The following is a 17345-nucleotide window of genomic DNA, read 5'->3' as shown; positions in this document are numbered from 1 at the left end:
TTAATTCATCGTTAACAAAATAGCCGTAAAATATTATAAGAGAAAATATGTTGCGACTATAATTTTTTTCAATTTTAAATAGTCAAAGCACTTGATGTCAAAAATAAACTTATGTCATCTTCCTTAAGTTCATCATATAAAAACATAAATGAGATATTAGAAATGCATGATTTTCACATAATTAGGGATGCTAACATTTCTTGATAATGATATTTGACTTGTAAACTTTGAATGCGATAGTTTTTTTAATCTCTTTCTCCTTTTAATTCAATGTTCTTTCTTAATTCTTGATGGAAAGTAAAATGACATTCTTTATGGATAGAGGATAAGAAATGCACTCTTTCTTACCATTATGTAGAAGAAAACTTATTCTCATCTGCTTTTTATAATTGCTCCCATCAAGAGTTATTTCATCCCTCATAAATTCTCACATCAATCATCTTAATTACCTTTTGACTCTTAATATGTTTTACTAAATAACACATTTAATTCCCATAAACATTAAACACATTTCAACATTATTCCACTCGTGCAATAAATATCATTCCGTATTTTAATAAAATATCAAATTTAATGTGCACAATTCGACTAAAATTTTTATGCATTGATTTCTTCATAAGTTATAATTAGGAACAAAGCTAATAAGAGGAACCTACGTCATGAAATTGACATAATTTCTTCCACACAAGATAAACCTTTAGTTTATCATGTTTTTAGGCATAATATCATATTATATAGTCAAAAGTATGAAAACTTAGGATTATTTGATGAAAAAGCATAAAAATTGAATTAGGAACTAACATAAATGATTCTTGCTTGTTTTGAAGGTAGATTGATATGAATTGGAGCAAGAACAAAGTTAAAGGACTTGGAGTACAAGATCGAGGATCAAATAAGTCCTTAAAGTGCGTTCTAAAAGAAAATTCATGACTGAAAAAATGCGCAAAACACTCAGAAATAGCTAATATCTTTTGGAAGAGCGCACCATCATGCAGAAATTTTCTTTCAAAGAGCGCGGTAAAGTGTGCTCACATGATTTTGATATATGTTTCTAGAACGCTTAAGCACCATGTTGTGGTCTAACTTAGGGCCAATTTGTGGAATTAACATAGGGCATGAATCTTACACATATAAAAGGGATTTTGAGAACCAACTAAGGACTTTTTGGACAAATTTGAAGAGATGAATCTTGTTTTGGTCATAGAAGCACGTCTTTCATACTTTGGAGCACTGGAGGCGGGTGGAATTCAAGAATACGCTGGGGACTTTGAAGATTTACAACGCCATCATACGAATGGAGTTTGGGGGAGCTTTGTCTTTTTCTTGTGCTTTTGAATTTGCTATGCTAGGCTAGGTTTCTTTGTAGTTAGAGTTAGATGAAATCCAATTGAACCTTTGTGAGTACGGATTAAATACTTATCATAATCTTCCCTTTTTATATTGCATGAATTTATCCATTCTTAATGCCTTCTATGAGTTTGGTCTTGTAGATTGATTTAGGGTGATTGTATGACAATAGAGATGTTAGTGCATGAATCTTGCATGATAAATTCATCATAATTCTCATGATTCTAGGAATAGACTATGCAATCTTATTATTCTTGATCTTGATGTTATAGCCATGGAACTATGATTCTTTCAAGATCATAAATAGTTAGGGTGTCAAGGGATTGAATCATAATTCATTTAGAGGAATCGATTGACAATATATTAAGGGTGATTAATTAAGAGTTTAATTCATAACATAAATGGGAATTGAGGAAAACCGAAGTCCTAACTGCGTCTTCTTTGATTGTCAAAACAATCTTCAAATTACTTTCTTGCGTTATTAATATGTTATTTTGTTATTGTTTGGTTTTAAAATCCAATTAAAACATTCTTGTTATTAGTTGTCCAAATAAAGCGAAAATAGGGAACTAGTGATTGAAATTATAATTTTCGTGAAAACGATCTCGTACTTCGATACACTTTATTACTTTTTATGATCGCTGCACTTGCTGAAGTAGCAACAATACACTACTATGTTGACTCTTCTCCCTAATATGATAAATTAATGGAAATTCAATAATATTATCTTCATTAAGTTCAAGTTCCGTAAATATATATAAATGAGACATGATCAACTTACATTGGTGTAAGAATAATAAACTTTACATTCAATTGAAGTTGTTAATTTTCGTATATTTGATGGTTGTAGTTAATTGGATGTTAATAATTAATTAATGAATGTATCTCAATAAATTACAACTGCCTGATGTATGAAATTCAATAGTTGAGATTGAATGTAAGACTTATTATTGTTACATTGATGTAAGTTGATCATGTCCCTATATATACATGGAAATGATCCGTTTATAATTTTTTTTACAAATTTTTGTAAATTACACTATGTACTCTCTGAAATACATAGTGTAACCTAGTGTACTTACGGAGTACATAATGTAATTTATAATTTTTTTTTGTAAATATAACTCTCTCTCTATATCTATATATATATATATATTAATGAGTTTAGAATGTTAATAATATTAATAATAATTGATAAGTTAGCCATTAAACTATTGATTTGATCATAAAATCGACCAACTCCCTTTTGTTCCTTTCAACTATTCAATATTTAAGGTGTTTTCTAGTATCACCTTAATTTTGTTGTTGTTTAGTTTGGCTCATTAAGTTGTCATTTCTTTACTGTATGATAAGAGTATTCTCATATTGGCACATAATTTATACCAAGTCTATGCAGGAACAAAGTGTAAAAGTTCCCCACCAATTTTTTGTTGTTGTAAAAGTTACATTTTTTTTTTTTTTGGATAACTAAAAGTTACATTTGTCAAACTAAGTTGCATGGATTTAGAATAATTCCCTTCGATGGACACAAGCGATAATAGATAAATGGGCCAAGAAATAAGTTTGTGTTTGTTTGGTTTATTGAAAAAGTGAAAATAAACTAGGAGCTAGGCCCCTTGGGCCATTATCCATTTGAATTATTCAAACCCTAAAAAGCCCCAAGCATTCAAAGCCTGAAACTGTAGCATTGTCATTGCAACTCTAAAACACCTGAGAGAAATCTCAGTGGCCACTAACTACTACCCAACATCTAACGTTAACATCTTTCTTCTTGTTCCACAACAATCCTCTGTTTCTTCCACCTATGGCCACCAGGTATGCGTATTCTCTGTTTTCTCTCTCATTTTTCCATTCATTTTCTTGGAAAACCGAACGAGACTAGACTAAAGGGTATGCGGAAAATCGAGGCTTTCACGCCCTCACCCATTAAAGTTGTTAACTTTCTGTCATTGTTAAACAATACCAAGGCAAAACATGAGTGGTTCTTGATTTACCTATTTGCTATACATGCTGCAATTCAAATTTTTTACTTTTTCAGCCAAACAGAGCACGTGTTTGTGTTTTTGCCTCTGAACAACTTGCTCTCTTTGTTTTTTCTGCTTAGGCGTATGAGGGCATTCAAGCGGTGGATGAAGTCTCAGGGATTCGAATGGAGCGATGCATTGGAGTTTGTGGACACCCCAGAAGAGGGAATAGCTGTGAGAGCTTTGTGCCAATTGAAGGAAGGTGATGTTGTGGCCAAGATGCCAAAGGAAGCTTGCCTTACCATCAAGACCAGTGGGGCACGTGAGATCATTGAAGATGCTGGTTTGGATGGTCATTTGGGGTTAGCATTTGCCATCATGTATGAGAGAAGCTTGGGTGGTGACTCCCCCTGGGCTGGGTACCTTCAGCTTTTGCCTCACCAAGAGTGCTTGCCATTGGTTTGGACCCTCAATGAAGTAAACGCCCTTTTGTGTGGTACTGAGCTTCACCAGGTATACCTTATGTTATAGAGCTAAAGTAATCATTAGGGATGGATTAAAGTTGACCATACAGAAATATGACAATGTATGTTCGTGTTTGTTGATTGCTTTTTCGTCTTTGCTCTAGTATACTTGTTTGAAAATGGCTAGAGTATAGTGTTTGTTTCTTGATATAATTTTTACTTTTTAGTCTGTCTTTTAAGTATAGTTTATGAATCCCTTGTTTTTCTTTTGACATATGCATACGAGAATAGCATTGGAACCTTCATAATATGAATGATGTCAAGGAATTTTCCAGTTTACTTTCTGTTCTTTATTTGCTGTGGCTGGGGTTCAATTAATGTATATTAGATTTCACAGTTATGTCCTTTGAAAGGTAGTTTGAACGTTAGAGAAGAATAAGGGTACATATTAATAAGTTTATAATGCTGATTGCTGAGTGGACCCTGCACTTATAAGGGAAGTAAAATGAAAGAATATCTGAGTACTTGTGATCGGCACTGCATTTAAAATTTCCAAGATATTTTTATGACTGTTCTTTTAGTCCTTGGCATCAAACTAGTGTTTTGAAATACAAAACTATGTGCTTTGCCGTTCATGAAAATTTTCTGATCTCTTACAACTGTAGGCAGGCAGTGCAAGAAGAAAAAGCTCTTATGTATGAGGACTGGAAAGAGGATATTCTGCCCCTATTGGATTTGGCACCTTCAAAGCTTAAACCAAAATTCTTTGGTATAGAACAATACTTTGCAGCAAAAAGTCTAATTTCTTCGCGATCGTTCTCGATTGATGATTACCATGGTTTTGGCATGGTTCCCTTGGCAGATCTGTAAGTAAAGCCTCTGGTGATTACCATGGTTTTCTTTACTAGTCTCGGATTACCCCTTTAACTGCTATTTATTATCATTTAACTTTGCCTTACCCTTGTAAATACTCAAATCCATAGATGAATTAAAATCTTTAAGATGGTCATTTTATTCAATTTGACTCCAATACCTCAAATATTCACCAAGACTCTTCAATCTAGTTGGTATTCCAATATCGTATCAGAATACCATTTAGATTCCCCTGCTAGTGAGAAGCAAGCATTCCTGGATAAATGATATGTATGCTGTGCTGTAAGTCAAAGTTGTATTAGTTTGTACGTGTTTCATTTAGTATTTTTGTGGTTCTAATGTACCTGGAGAAAAAACCCTGGTGTTATCAAGTGAAAAACATTGCTCCCCTTTTTTGCCTGGATGACCATATGCCACAAAAGTAAAATGTCTATGTTTCATTCTCTGACACTTTTTGAGCATTCCAGGTTGTAATTAATTTATTGCAGGACGTGCCAGATTGTCAAGGTCAATCAATCAAAATAGTTTGGCCACAGACTTCAATATGATTTATAACTATATTAACTACTAGTGTACACTATGTTCTGAGAGTTTCAAGTGTTTGTGTTCCTAGTATTTGAGAGGAAAGAAAAGGATATTGAAGTGGAAAATTGTAAACTTGCAATCACTTATCTTTGTGGTTTATGTGGATGAGCTAAAATATCTTATGATTTGTAGATCCCTGTAACCTACTTCTAGTAAATAAGAGAAGTAATATAGAAAGGTAGTTCTAAGTATGCCATTATGCATGTAATTCTTCAATCTCAGTTGAGTGATAATTATGACGTCTAGAATCAAAGTCTTTTTAAGATTACTGCATGCTGAGAAATTTATTTTGTCTAGAAAGTAGAGCTTGTTTGTGTTTTGTATAATATTCAAGGACTGCTGTGGTGCATCAATATCTTGTGATGTTTTTAATTTATACTTAATAGAGTAAGAATAAAGCTTTTTAGGGACATGTGTAATCTGCGTACAGTAATTTATGTGTATAATCCAGATCTGAAGACTTTTTTATTCTAATGATGTCTATACTGCCCTCTGCTCCAGATTCAATCATAAAACAGGTGCTGAGGATGTACATTTCACAGCTATGTCCTCTAATTATGCATCTGACAATGACATTGATCTTAATAACAATGATGAGGGGATCATTGATGAAGAAGCATTGGCTCAAAATTCCTCTATAGATATGACTGAGTTAAATACTGCTCATGTTGAGAACTGCGTTGATGGCAACTCAGAGTATTCTTCAGATATGGAGGGTGATCCTTCAATGCTGGAGATGATCATGATAAAAGATGTCAACAGTGGAGCTGAGGTAAGAACTTTCCTTTCAGTTATGTGGTTTTTCTTTACTTCCATTGGTACGTGATCAGTCTTGAATAATTTCATGTGTATTTATTTACATCCTTTTGATAGTTTTGGAAATATGGTTTTCATTTCAATCTGAAATGTTCAACGACCTCCAATGTCACTATGCTACTCTTGATGCAAGTTATTATATATAGTTTTCTGATTCAGCGACCTCTAATTCTTCCTTTGAAGGTACTTTAATACTTACGTTACGTGTTCCTCTTGTGTATCAGGTATTTAATACGTACGGGTTATTGGGTAATGCTGCTTTGCTTCATAGATATGGATTTACTGAGCAAGATAATCCCTATGATATTGTGAACATTGATTTGGAACTGGTACTTCAGTGTTGTTCTTCTTTGTTTTCTGACCGCCACAGTAGAGCAAGAGTCTCCCTTTGGAGAAGGTTAGGCTATTCAGCATGTGGCAGCCAAAACTCTGAATATTTTGAGATCTCATTTGATGGAGAACCACAAATTGAACTTGTCATTTTATTATACATCATGTTATTACCAGATAATGCATACCAAAAGTTAGACCTATCAGTATCAATTGCTGGAAATTATCATGAATCAAGTGAAACCATTCTTTTGGATGATAATATCTTACCAAAGAAAGCATCTAAAGTGAGCACGAAACTCTTGCTGACTAAAAAAGTTTGTTATGCTCTGTTGTCACTCGTTGATATGAGGGAGAGTCTCTATGGTTTAGAATCAATAGAAGATGATATTGCAGGATTGGGAAGGTGTAGTTTAGTTAGAGATAGAAAGCTGTATCATTCTCTGATGCTGCGCATCAGTGAAAGGAAGATCCTTCAAAAGTTCAGAAACTATGCTTCACAACCATTTAAAATCACTAATCATAGTTCTGCGAGGAAGAAGTTGAAAAGGACAACAAAGAGTAAGAGTTGATTGTTTTTAGTGTTTATTTATTTTTTCCATGAGATGCTATAATATGTATGTTTTATTTATATTTTGTTGATCGAGTTATTGGCCTATTCAAAGTAGTAAAGCTGCCTCTCATTTGTCCCATTTGTTTTTGGTCAGCAATTCAAAATCATGTATCGTTTCCTTTCATTTTTTTTCTTCCTCGCACTAGTTTTAGTTATTGTAATTTCTTCAATGATCCTGCAAGAAGAATACCAATAAAAGTTCCATGGAAAAAGTTGATTAAGTGGAAATTAGTTCTTGGAAGAGGAAGAAAATACAAGACAACTATAAAAGAAACCATTAGAAAAGACTTCGCTTTAATCATTTTATTGAAAATTTAGTTTTGGGTAGGTGACAAAATGGAATGACTTAAATTTGCTTCTTATTATGCTTGATCAGTTTTAAATCTAATTGTTGACAACCAAATACTTCCTACCTTTTCAACCATAAAAAAAGTAAATTCCTACTTTTCTTCAAAAGAAATCGATAAATTCAGTTAGAGTATATAAGGGATTATAAACATGAAATCGATTGATGGAATGTTTATTTATTTATTTTGGTAGCTGATTAACATTAGTCATATATCATATCTATGATGATGTGTACTAAACAATTATATATGATGTTTTCACTCACATAGTCATAATAACTTATTCTGTATAGATTATAATACTAAATTATTTATGTTTGAACTTTTTCTTTTCCCCATATTTTCTACCTTTTAGGCAATGTCTACAAAGATCAATTCTCTACCTTATGTTATGATAAATTGAAATTTATTTAAACAAAAGCTTAATTGCACTTATAATTCTGGTAACAAAATATTTATTGAGAAAAATAAATAATTTCACTTAAAATTAACTAATCATATGGTTTTACTTAATGTTATTAAACCCGACTCGGTCATTGACGCGGTCGAGGTACTGAGTCATTGATTCAGCTAGTGAGTCATTTTTTCAACCGCATGACCCGATAAGTAGGGGTGTTAATGGGTCGGGCTGAGCTTTGGTCTCGAAAGGCTAAGCCTGTGTTTAAATGTGTCAGACTGGCCAAGTCTGTAAATTGAATATAATTATGGGCCTGTGGCCTGGTTTGTTTACAAAAAATAGAAGTTGGCTTAGCCTGTTAGCTTATTAAAAAAATAAATAAGACAACAAAAATGATGATGGACCATGAAGAGGAAGTGAATATTAGGTTCAGTTTAATAAATGAGTAGTATAAAATATAAAATAAAAATAAGAGTTAGTATTGTAGCTTTGGAATTGGAGCTTAGGGCTTTAAGGCCGCGGGCTTTGGAATTGGAGCCCAGGACCTTTTTATTAAATAAACTTTTATACAAGTCCAACTTTGTATCCAACAATTAAAATAGACGGGCCAAACCAGGTCTACACAAGTCAGGCCAAAGGCCCCTGGAAACCCTTAACTCTTTTAACACCTCTACCGGTAAGTATATACAAATTTATAATTTATATTAACAAAATTATAAGCATACTCAAATACATGTTAAAAAAAATATCAATTTCAAATATTTTAATATGAAAATAATAACCCACACATTATTATTCAACAAAGGATCAAACAAACATAAATTGCTTGTAATATTGGTTCTTCATGTTCAGTAGATGATATCTTTAACTATAAATTAAAATCAAAATTTCTTGCATAGTGCATAACCAAGATAATATTAGTGTTGTAGGTACATAACTTATGTAAGTTAATAAACAACAAATAACTCAAATATTTCAAAAGAAAATAAAATATTTGTGAATTTAAAAAAAAATGATATCCTTTATATATATTTTTTTGGAATTTTTTTTTATGAACTGGGTCGGGTCACCGGTTGAATTGATCTGGTCACTGATTTTCTCAAAATCGATCGGGTCGCACCAGTTTAGTTACTTGGATCCAACATGAAAATCGAACCGATCATATGACCGGTTCACTGATGGACTTGGACAATGGGATTAGCCAATAGAGAAAAAGAATGAATCACAAAACAAAAGCTTGTGGTCAAATGTCGAAAATTTAGAAGCATAAGCTGCAAGATAATGCAAAGTCCACTCTGTCACCTATTTCCTCTCCATTCTCAGCTAATATCTTTCTCATCTTATTGATTATATTTTATTCATATATAAATAAATGAATACCATATTCAGCTAAACTATCCAGCACTATAACATGGGAAAGACATTGGCTCCTCTTAAGGATGAGGGTGTTCTAATAATTGGGTCTGGGAGTGCTGTCCATAACTTAGAGAGCAATTGGACCTCGTAATAGCCCTGCTGCTCCTTGGACTGTGGCATTTGATTCTTGGTTAAAATACTCTCTTACTGAAGGAAGGTATATGATTATTTTTTCCTCAATATGACAGTAGTGTTGTGGATTTAAGTGTGAGTGATAAAATTTGGCATTTGGAAGAAATAGGTTAATTATAAACATATAAGTGAAAGGATCCACAAATCCAATGGATTATAATTTTGGATTAGGTATTTGAGCTCATTTATTGTAGTGAATTTGTCGCTTGGTCAAATTAATAGAATATATGATGAATTTGATTATTTTTTTAATACAATGACCAATTACAATCATTTGCATATAACTTCTTTGATGTGATTGGAAATTTAGCAACTATTCATGTGATACATCTTCTAATGCAAGTGTTCAATATATGTGGCTCTTGTAGATATGAGGAAGTGAATCAATTCGATGAGAAGGCCCCATATGCAAAACTGGCTCATCCCTGGCCTGATCACTTCTTTCCATTGCATGTGATTATGGGGGCTGTGATGGTACCCTGACAAGCTATCTAAGGATCACTTTTTTCTGAATCAGTGTAAAATCGGCAGGAAAGCAGTAATGATAAACAACAGCAAATTTACTGAAATACCTTAGTGACTCTTTTTATATATTCAGATGAACTCATCAATTTACCATTATCTAAGTACAGAAAAGGAAACCAACATGCTACTCTTCACCATCGTGACAGAGTACCACATTACACATTGAAGTAACAACTACAGACACTACTACTATCACTGCTATATTGCAACAATTTACATGAACTAATTAACTAGAAAAGACAATAACAGAATGAGGACACCTTCTTGATATTTCTCCAATTCCCCAGCTTCCTCTACAAAACAATGCCCGTTTGCAGAGTAGCCATCTTCCCCCTCCTTGAGCAGATAAAAATCTTCACCCCTTTTCCACGCTCTCACCTCCAATATAACTAACTTCATTCACGTTGTTTTCGCTTCCAATTTCCCAAGAGCCATTCAACATATGCCACATGTCCCATATGTGCATAACTAAATTTGTGCTTATATCATCCTCCTGGCCCATTCTACTTTTCTGATAGTCATCAGCATTTGGAACTCGTTGCATCAGTACTCTCATATTGGCAGTCCTATCTCGAGCTCGGTCTGCTTGGTTATTTGCTTGGACTGGGCTTGACACTTCCTCATCTGACTGATGCTCTTCATGTTGTTGGGCTGGGCTCTTTTCTATTCTCTTCCTTGTGTACACTTTGGGAAATAGCTTCAGTGGCCCATCAATGCCCCCCTTTATCAACCACCTTATCCCCAAGGTGAAATGAAGGAAAATTAGCTTGTAATACCTCTGAGTCTTCCCATGAATTATCACAATCCGGTAAACCTTCCCATTTCACCAACACCTCAACTCTACCATTTAGTAATCTTCTTGCATCAAGCACTGTTGTGGGTGTCACTTGTAGCTCAAGCATCTCGGTTAGTCCCCTAGGTAACTCTAAAACTGGTACACTTGGGTGAACCACCTTCTTTAATTGGGATACATGAAACACAATATGCAGTTTTGAATCTCCCGGTAACATGAGCTGATATGCTACTGGTCCTACGCGTTTACTTATCTCAAATGGCCCATAAAACCTTGGGCTTAATTTCTGATTGAGGAACCTTGCTAGTGACCGGTGCTTATATGGCTACATCTTTAAGAACACTCGATCTCCCACTGCGAATTCAAGCTCACGCTTGCCCTTGTCTGCCTGATGCTTCATCCTTTCTTGAGCCTTACATAAATTCTGTTTCATGTCATCTAGAGCTGCGTCCCTGGCCTCCAGCCACTTGTCTACTGCCTCTGTAGTCACTCCCCCTTGATGCAATTTAATCACCGTTGGAGGGTCCCTGCCATATACTATCTTTAATGGAGTCATGTTAGTAGACCGGTTATAGGCAGAATTGAACCAGAATTCTGCCCATGGAACCCATTTAACCCAACCCTTTGGGTGCCCGTTTATAAAGCAACTTAGATATGTTTCTAAGGTCCTATTAACTACTTCAGTCTGCCCATTTGTTTGTGGATGGTATGCAGAACTGAATCTCAGTTTGGTTCCTGCTGCCTTGAACAACTCTCCCCAAAACTTACTCACAAATACCCGGTCCCTATCCGAAACAATCGAACGAGGGGACCCATGTAACCTCACTATTTCTTTCACAAACAATACAGCCACCTGTTCAACAGAGAAAGGATGAGCCAGTGTAACAAAATGGGCGTATTTAGATAAACGGTCTACTACTACCATAATGGTGTCCATCCCTCATGATTTAGGCAACCCTCCAATGAAATCCATGGAAAGATCTTCCTACACTTGTTCCGGTATTGGCAATGGCTGCAACAGCCCAGCTGGTTGGAGACATTGATATTTTTGCTGCTGACATACCCCACAAGACTTCACATATTCTGCCACATCTCTTCTCATCCCCTTCCACCAAAAAATAGCTGCTACCCTCTTGTATGTGCGTAGCTCACCAGAGTGCCCCCCAAGTAGAATCGTGAAATTCATGTAATAACAAGGGAATTTGTGGAGAAGAACTAGGGATAACCAACTTATTATGGAACCAAAGACAGCCTTTAGATATTTGGTACCCCGAATGAGAATGCGGTTGCTGCATTAAATAAGTGAAAATGGACTTGGTGACTGGATCAGCCAACACTTCATCTGCCAAGTTTTGAAGGTTAGGACTGGAAACTAAAGACATCTCCTTACAATCCATCACCCTTGATAATGTATCAGGTGCCTTATTCTCCACCCCTGGTTTGTATTGAACTTCAAAATCGTAGCCTAGCAACTTGGTGACCCACATTTGCTGTCCTTACACAATTAATCGCTGTTCTGTCAGGAACTTTAGGCTCCTTTGGTCCGTTCGAATAATGAAATGGCGTCCTAATAAATAATGACGCCACTTCTGAACAGCGAACACAATAGCCTTCAATTCCCTTTCATAAACTGATAGAGACCTAGCCGTATCTGAGAAAGCTTGGCTAAGGAATGTTATTGGGCAATTTTTCTGAATAAGCACAACCCCCATTCCGACCCCTAAAGCATCCGTTTCCACAATAAATGTCTCCAAGAAATCAGGCATTGCTAGTGCAGGTAGTTGTAACATCAATTTTTTTAACTCCTCAAAAGCAAGCCGAGCCTGTTCTCCCCACTTAAAGTTGTCTTTCCTTAATAATTGAGTGAGTGGGCGGGCAATATGGCCATAATTCTTCACGAATCTTCGGTAATACCCCGTTAATCCCAAAAATCCCCTCGAGCTTTTCAAGTTCTTCGGAATTGGCCACTGTTGTACTGCTTCCACCTTTTTTGGACGTGCCTTCACTCCTGCACTTGATATGATGTGTCCCAAATATTCCAACTCTTGTTTGGCAAAACTGCACTTCTTTTTATTTGCACAGAACTGATGCTTGACTAGCACCTCCAGTACTCAAGGAAGCACGGACACTTGTAAAAACAGGAAGAGTCGGGTCCGACACGCTCCGACACGGCGACACGCTCCGACACGCTCCGACACGCGGTTGACCATTCCGACACGCGAATTTGACCATGTCCGACACGGTCAAATGGCATTTTCGTAATTTTTATTTTATTTTAATTTTTAATTTTTTTTAATTTCTTTTTAATTTATTTTTTTAAAAAAATTATTTTTTTAAAAGTTAAAATATATTAATAAAGCTTCCACCTGATCATATCGATTTTTTCTTTTTGTCTTTTTTCCCCTTAAGTAGATAAGAGATCATCTCAGCATCATTGTTGTCAATTCCTATCACGCTCTTGTTGTATCTTCTTTTCTCTGATCTCTCTCTAATATGATTTGATCTCTCTATCTGATATTATATATATCTCTCTCATCCCAGTTCTTATTTTTTTTATTAAAGCTTCCATCTTTATAACGTGTTGATGGGTATTATTAATTTAGTTTCATTTTTTTGTTAAATTATTAAATATTAAATGAAATATACACTATATAAATTAAAAATATTATTTAATATTAAAACGTGTCTCAACGTGTCGAAATCCATAATTTTTTAGGATTGACGTGTCGGAGTGTCGTGTCGTGTCGTGTCGTGTCACGTGTCGCGTGTCGTATCAGTGCTACATAGCCAATACTTGTCGTAACTGGTTCAGGTGTGTGAGTTCATCCTTGCTATACACCAATATATCATCAAAAAAGACTAAAACAAACTTTCGAAGGAAAGGGCGAAATACCTCGTTCATCAAGGACTAGAACGTAGAGGGTGCGTTTCGCAACCCAAAAGGCATCACCATGTACTCATAGTGGCCTTCGTGAGTTCTAAAAGCCGTCTTTTCTATGTCTTCTGGTCGCATCTGTATCTGATGATACCCAGATTTCAAATTCAGCTTGGAAAACCACCGTGCTCCATCTAGCTCATCCAGTAATTCATCAATCACGGGAAGTGGGAATTTATCTAGTACCATTCCTTTGTTAAGAGCCTTGTAGTCCACACAAAACCTCCAGCTTCTGTCTTTTTTCTTCACCAAAATCAGTGGGCTAGAGTAAGGACTTATGCTTGGTCTAATCCATCCAGAAGCCAACATATCTCCCACAAATTTCTCTATCTCCTCTGTAATCACTCAATTTTGTCCTTACACATAATAAATAATAAAAAATAAAAATAAATCATGAACCATTCATTTTGGAACATATTTGTTATTATTACTATTTTGTTTTATATTAAAAAATAAAATAAAAGAAAAGTAAAAAAGAAGAATAAAAAATTTAATTAAAATAGGATTCTTAATGAAAAAGAAACCTTCAGGGGATGTCGGTTCTCAAAACCATATACCCATCACTCATTATCACATCGTTAATGGATCCCACGTGCTGTCCATGTTGAGCAACGCATAGCTATGCCATTTTTTGAAGAAAGATATCGTAGGGGAAGCATAAAAGCAGAGATAGAGTAGGGTGAGTTGCAGGGTTTATCCAAAAAAAAATATTTTATTGAAGAGCAGAAAAAATTTACACCGCCAAACCCATGGTATAAAAAGGTTTCATACTAAGAGAGTAAAAAAAAAAGAGAGAAAATTCTAGAGGAAAGCTGTGAAAAATTCTCTGAGATAGAAAATAGAAAAGGAGAACAAATACAACGAAGAGAGGGGTTAAGAGGTTCAGAAATTATTTTATTTCTAAAAAGAAGGAGGTGAAACCAATAAGAGATATCAATATGTCATCTTCATCACAGTAAAAGATTCAAGAACCTTCTCCTTTATTTTCCATTCCTGATCACCTATGTTTGCCATTACCACTGCTGACTGAAGCAACCTCCAAGAGTTACACATTTCAATCAAGATGTTACGAGGAGTATCTTGCTCAGTTTCTCTCCACCATAGATTCTAAACTCAAGGTCAGTTTTAATATTTTGGTTAAAAGAAATTTATATGCATTAGTCATTCAATATGTGTATACGTTGCTAAAGAATGCGTGTGCACGTTTCATTTCAAAGGGTTCCTTTTGTGTCTTTGTATTTGCTATTTATTATAATATTAAATGGTGTCATAAGGGCATAAATATTAGAAACAAATGTGGAAAACAAGAAAAAGGTGGTTCAGGAACCACATTCTAAGTTATAAGATATATATGAAATGAATAGCAAATTTCAGCTTTCTTGATCTAGGCACGTACGCCATCATGAGGAATGCTGTCATGTTGCATGTTTTAATATTTAATATTTCATTGTATCTTTTGATTCTTGTTAAAGAGTTGTTTTAATGGATCATCAAACTTAAGCTCCATGGCATGCACACTCACGAAGCAATATGCCATTTGTTTGACTCATTCCAATTTCTTTGCTTTATACTAACAATGGTAACAATACTTTGTCGTGTTATAAAACAATTTGAATATTTTTTTTTTGATAACAAACAATTTGAATATTTTAATAATATAAATTTGCAAACATCATTGTTTTTGGTCCATGTACCTGCGCATTCACAGCGTTGCCTTTTGAAGGTAACATAATAACTTTGTTTTTTTGTTGTTTATTATAACATGTTGCAATTTCTCAAATAATATTTTTTTACATTATACTAACGATGACCTAAAATCCAGTTAGATTTTATCAATAATTCTAAATAAAAATTATCATATTAGATTTACATGGGTAATTTAACCGTGACGGTTTGTTAATCCCATAGATTTTGTTTTGGATCATTTTGGTCGAGACGACTTGGTGATTCAAATTTTATTTAAGTTTATCATAAAATAACATGAAATATATGTTAAAAGGATTAGCTGAGTTGTGACAGCTTGTTAATTCCTTTATTCTTTAGAATCATTTCGACTGTGACAGTCCGATGATTTTAGACCATTTAGTAATAATAAACAAACAAACAAACAAAAAATCAAGGTTTTATTTAAAACTATTTAATTTTGGGTTAATTAAAACATAAGGAATAAAAAATTAGTTTGATATCAATTGAAATGGGAGTCAGCTAAGCCGTGACGGCTTGTTAACCCCACACATTTTATTTTTGACTCATTTTTGCCAAGACGGCTTGGTGATTCAAAATTAAATCAAATTTATCATAAAATTTACGATAACAAAAAATAATAATATGAATATTATTATTCTTCTAAAAAAGGATTAGCTGAGTTGAGATAGCTTGTTAATCCTGCAATTATCATTTCGGATTATTTTAACTGCGACAGTTTGATATTCCGAAACCATCAAATCCAAAATTTTCAAATTAAAACTACTTTCAAAAAAAATAAAATCAATCAACACACAAATATTTTCTACAGAACGACGTAGCTTTGAGTTCCCTATTGTACCGAGGGATACGTCGGAGCGGGACCATCCCGTCAAGCACAAAAATAAAATTTCAAAATTAGTTTTCTTTTCCAACGATCAATTTTATTTAGGGTGAAATAAATATTTAAAATATTATCAATAATTTGCACAATTAATATAAGGTAACCGTTTTTTAACGGACGGTGTAGGGTGCTAATACCTTCCCTACTCGTAATCGACTCCCGAATCCATTTCTTTTGTATTCAAAGACCAGTTGTCTTTAAAAAAGGTTTTTTCCAATGTTTTCCTAAATAAACTTTGGTGGCGACTCCATTGTTTTAACCATTCAATATTCTTTCGCCGTCACGTCGCGATACGGTTGCGACAGCTGGCGACTCCACTGGGGACTTTTCAGAGAGTCAAGCCTATTTTATTAATTGTGCAAATTATTCATAAATTTTATTTATTTTGTTTCACCCATCTTTTTTGTATTCTTTTATATCTTTTGAATAAGTGTCATTATTGAACATTATGTGTTAATGGTATATATAGTTGCATAAAGTATGTATCTTGTTTGACTTTAACCTCAGGGTAGACGATTTTTGCTCTGTATATATCCTGCCTTGTTATTGTTTTGCAGCCTTGAGACTTTAGTTATTTTAGGATGTACATGTATGTTTACTCCTAGCACACAACTCACACACGCTTACGAGTGGGGCCCTATACCCGGGTCTGAGTGAACTTAAGATAGAAAGGAGGTTGTGTAGTGGTATCCATTTCGGATGTACATCCTGTTTGGTTATCATGAAAGCCTCATCTAGAGCGTGACTATTTTGGAATTATAGCCATTTTGGACGTACGTCCTGTTTGACTATGTTTTCAAAATGAGATCTTAGCTCTAGAGACCAAGATTCTCGTAGTTATAGAACCACCAAAATGAGAGGTTCCACATATTAGTAAGACCTTTTGACCTGCAAAATAAAAGCAAGATTATGCAACTCAAAAGAAATTGATTCAGGATGCGAAAGGATCATATTTCCTTCTTACTTTTATTTGTATCCTCTACATATTTCCAAATCATCATGAATTCATATTTCAACTACTCATTCAAATGCATAATAAATCATGATAGGCATAAATATTATCTGCATCATTTTTTTAAAAAAAAAAAAAAATTCTAAAAAAGTATTCATGCATCATTCTTTGTACTCACTCACCCACATTATCTATCTTACACTATTTCAGGAAAGTTTGTTAGAGAACTGTTGAATTTTAGTTTGATCGTGAGTATCATTATTATAAAT

At 34.3% G+C, this 17345-nt stretch overlaps 1 protein-coding gene across 1 annotated transcript; it reads left to right on the top strand.

Annotated features, from left to right (window-relative positions):
- Positions 1-3039: 3039 nt before the first annotated feature.
- Positions 3040-7028, top strand: LOC133312314 (ribosomal lysine N-methyltransferase 3). Its single transcript, XM_061513487.1, has 5 exons — positions 3040-3162; positions 3452-3824; positions 4445-4641; positions 5735-6005; positions 6274-7028. Exons 1-5 carry the CDS (start codon positions 3152-3154, stop codon positions 6949-6951), a joined length of 1530 nt encoding a protein of 509 aa, XP_061369471.1. The 5' UTR covers positions 3040-3151; the 3' UTR covers positions 6952-7028.
- Positions 7029-17345: the final 10317 nt, after the last annotated feature.

Source organism: Gastrolobium bilobum, unplaced genomic scaffold (assembly GCF_033153095.1).
Source record: "Gastrolobium bilobum isolate Gb01-03AN ecotype WA unplaced genomic scaffold, APGP_CSIRO_Gbil_v1 utg10651, whole genome shotgun sequence".
NCBI lineage: Eukaryota > Viridiplantae > Streptophyta > Magnoliopsida > Fabales > Fabaceae > Gastrolobium > Gastrolobium bilobum.
Note: the sequence above shows the minus strand (reverse complement) of the source record. Positions and strands in the feature narration are given on the sequence as shown.

Excerpts from the sequence above, each read along its gene's own strand:
- LOC133312314 (XM_061513487.1), top strand. Across the intron at positions 4,642-5,734 it reads ATGGTTCCCTTGGCAGATCT|ATTCAATCATAAAACAGGTG; the intron begins GTAAGTAAAGCC and ends CCTCTGCTCCAG. Across the intron at positions 6,006-6,273 it reads ATGTCAACAGTGGAGCTGAG|GTATTTAATACGTACGGGTT; the intron begins GTAAGAACTTTC and ends CTTGTGTATCAG.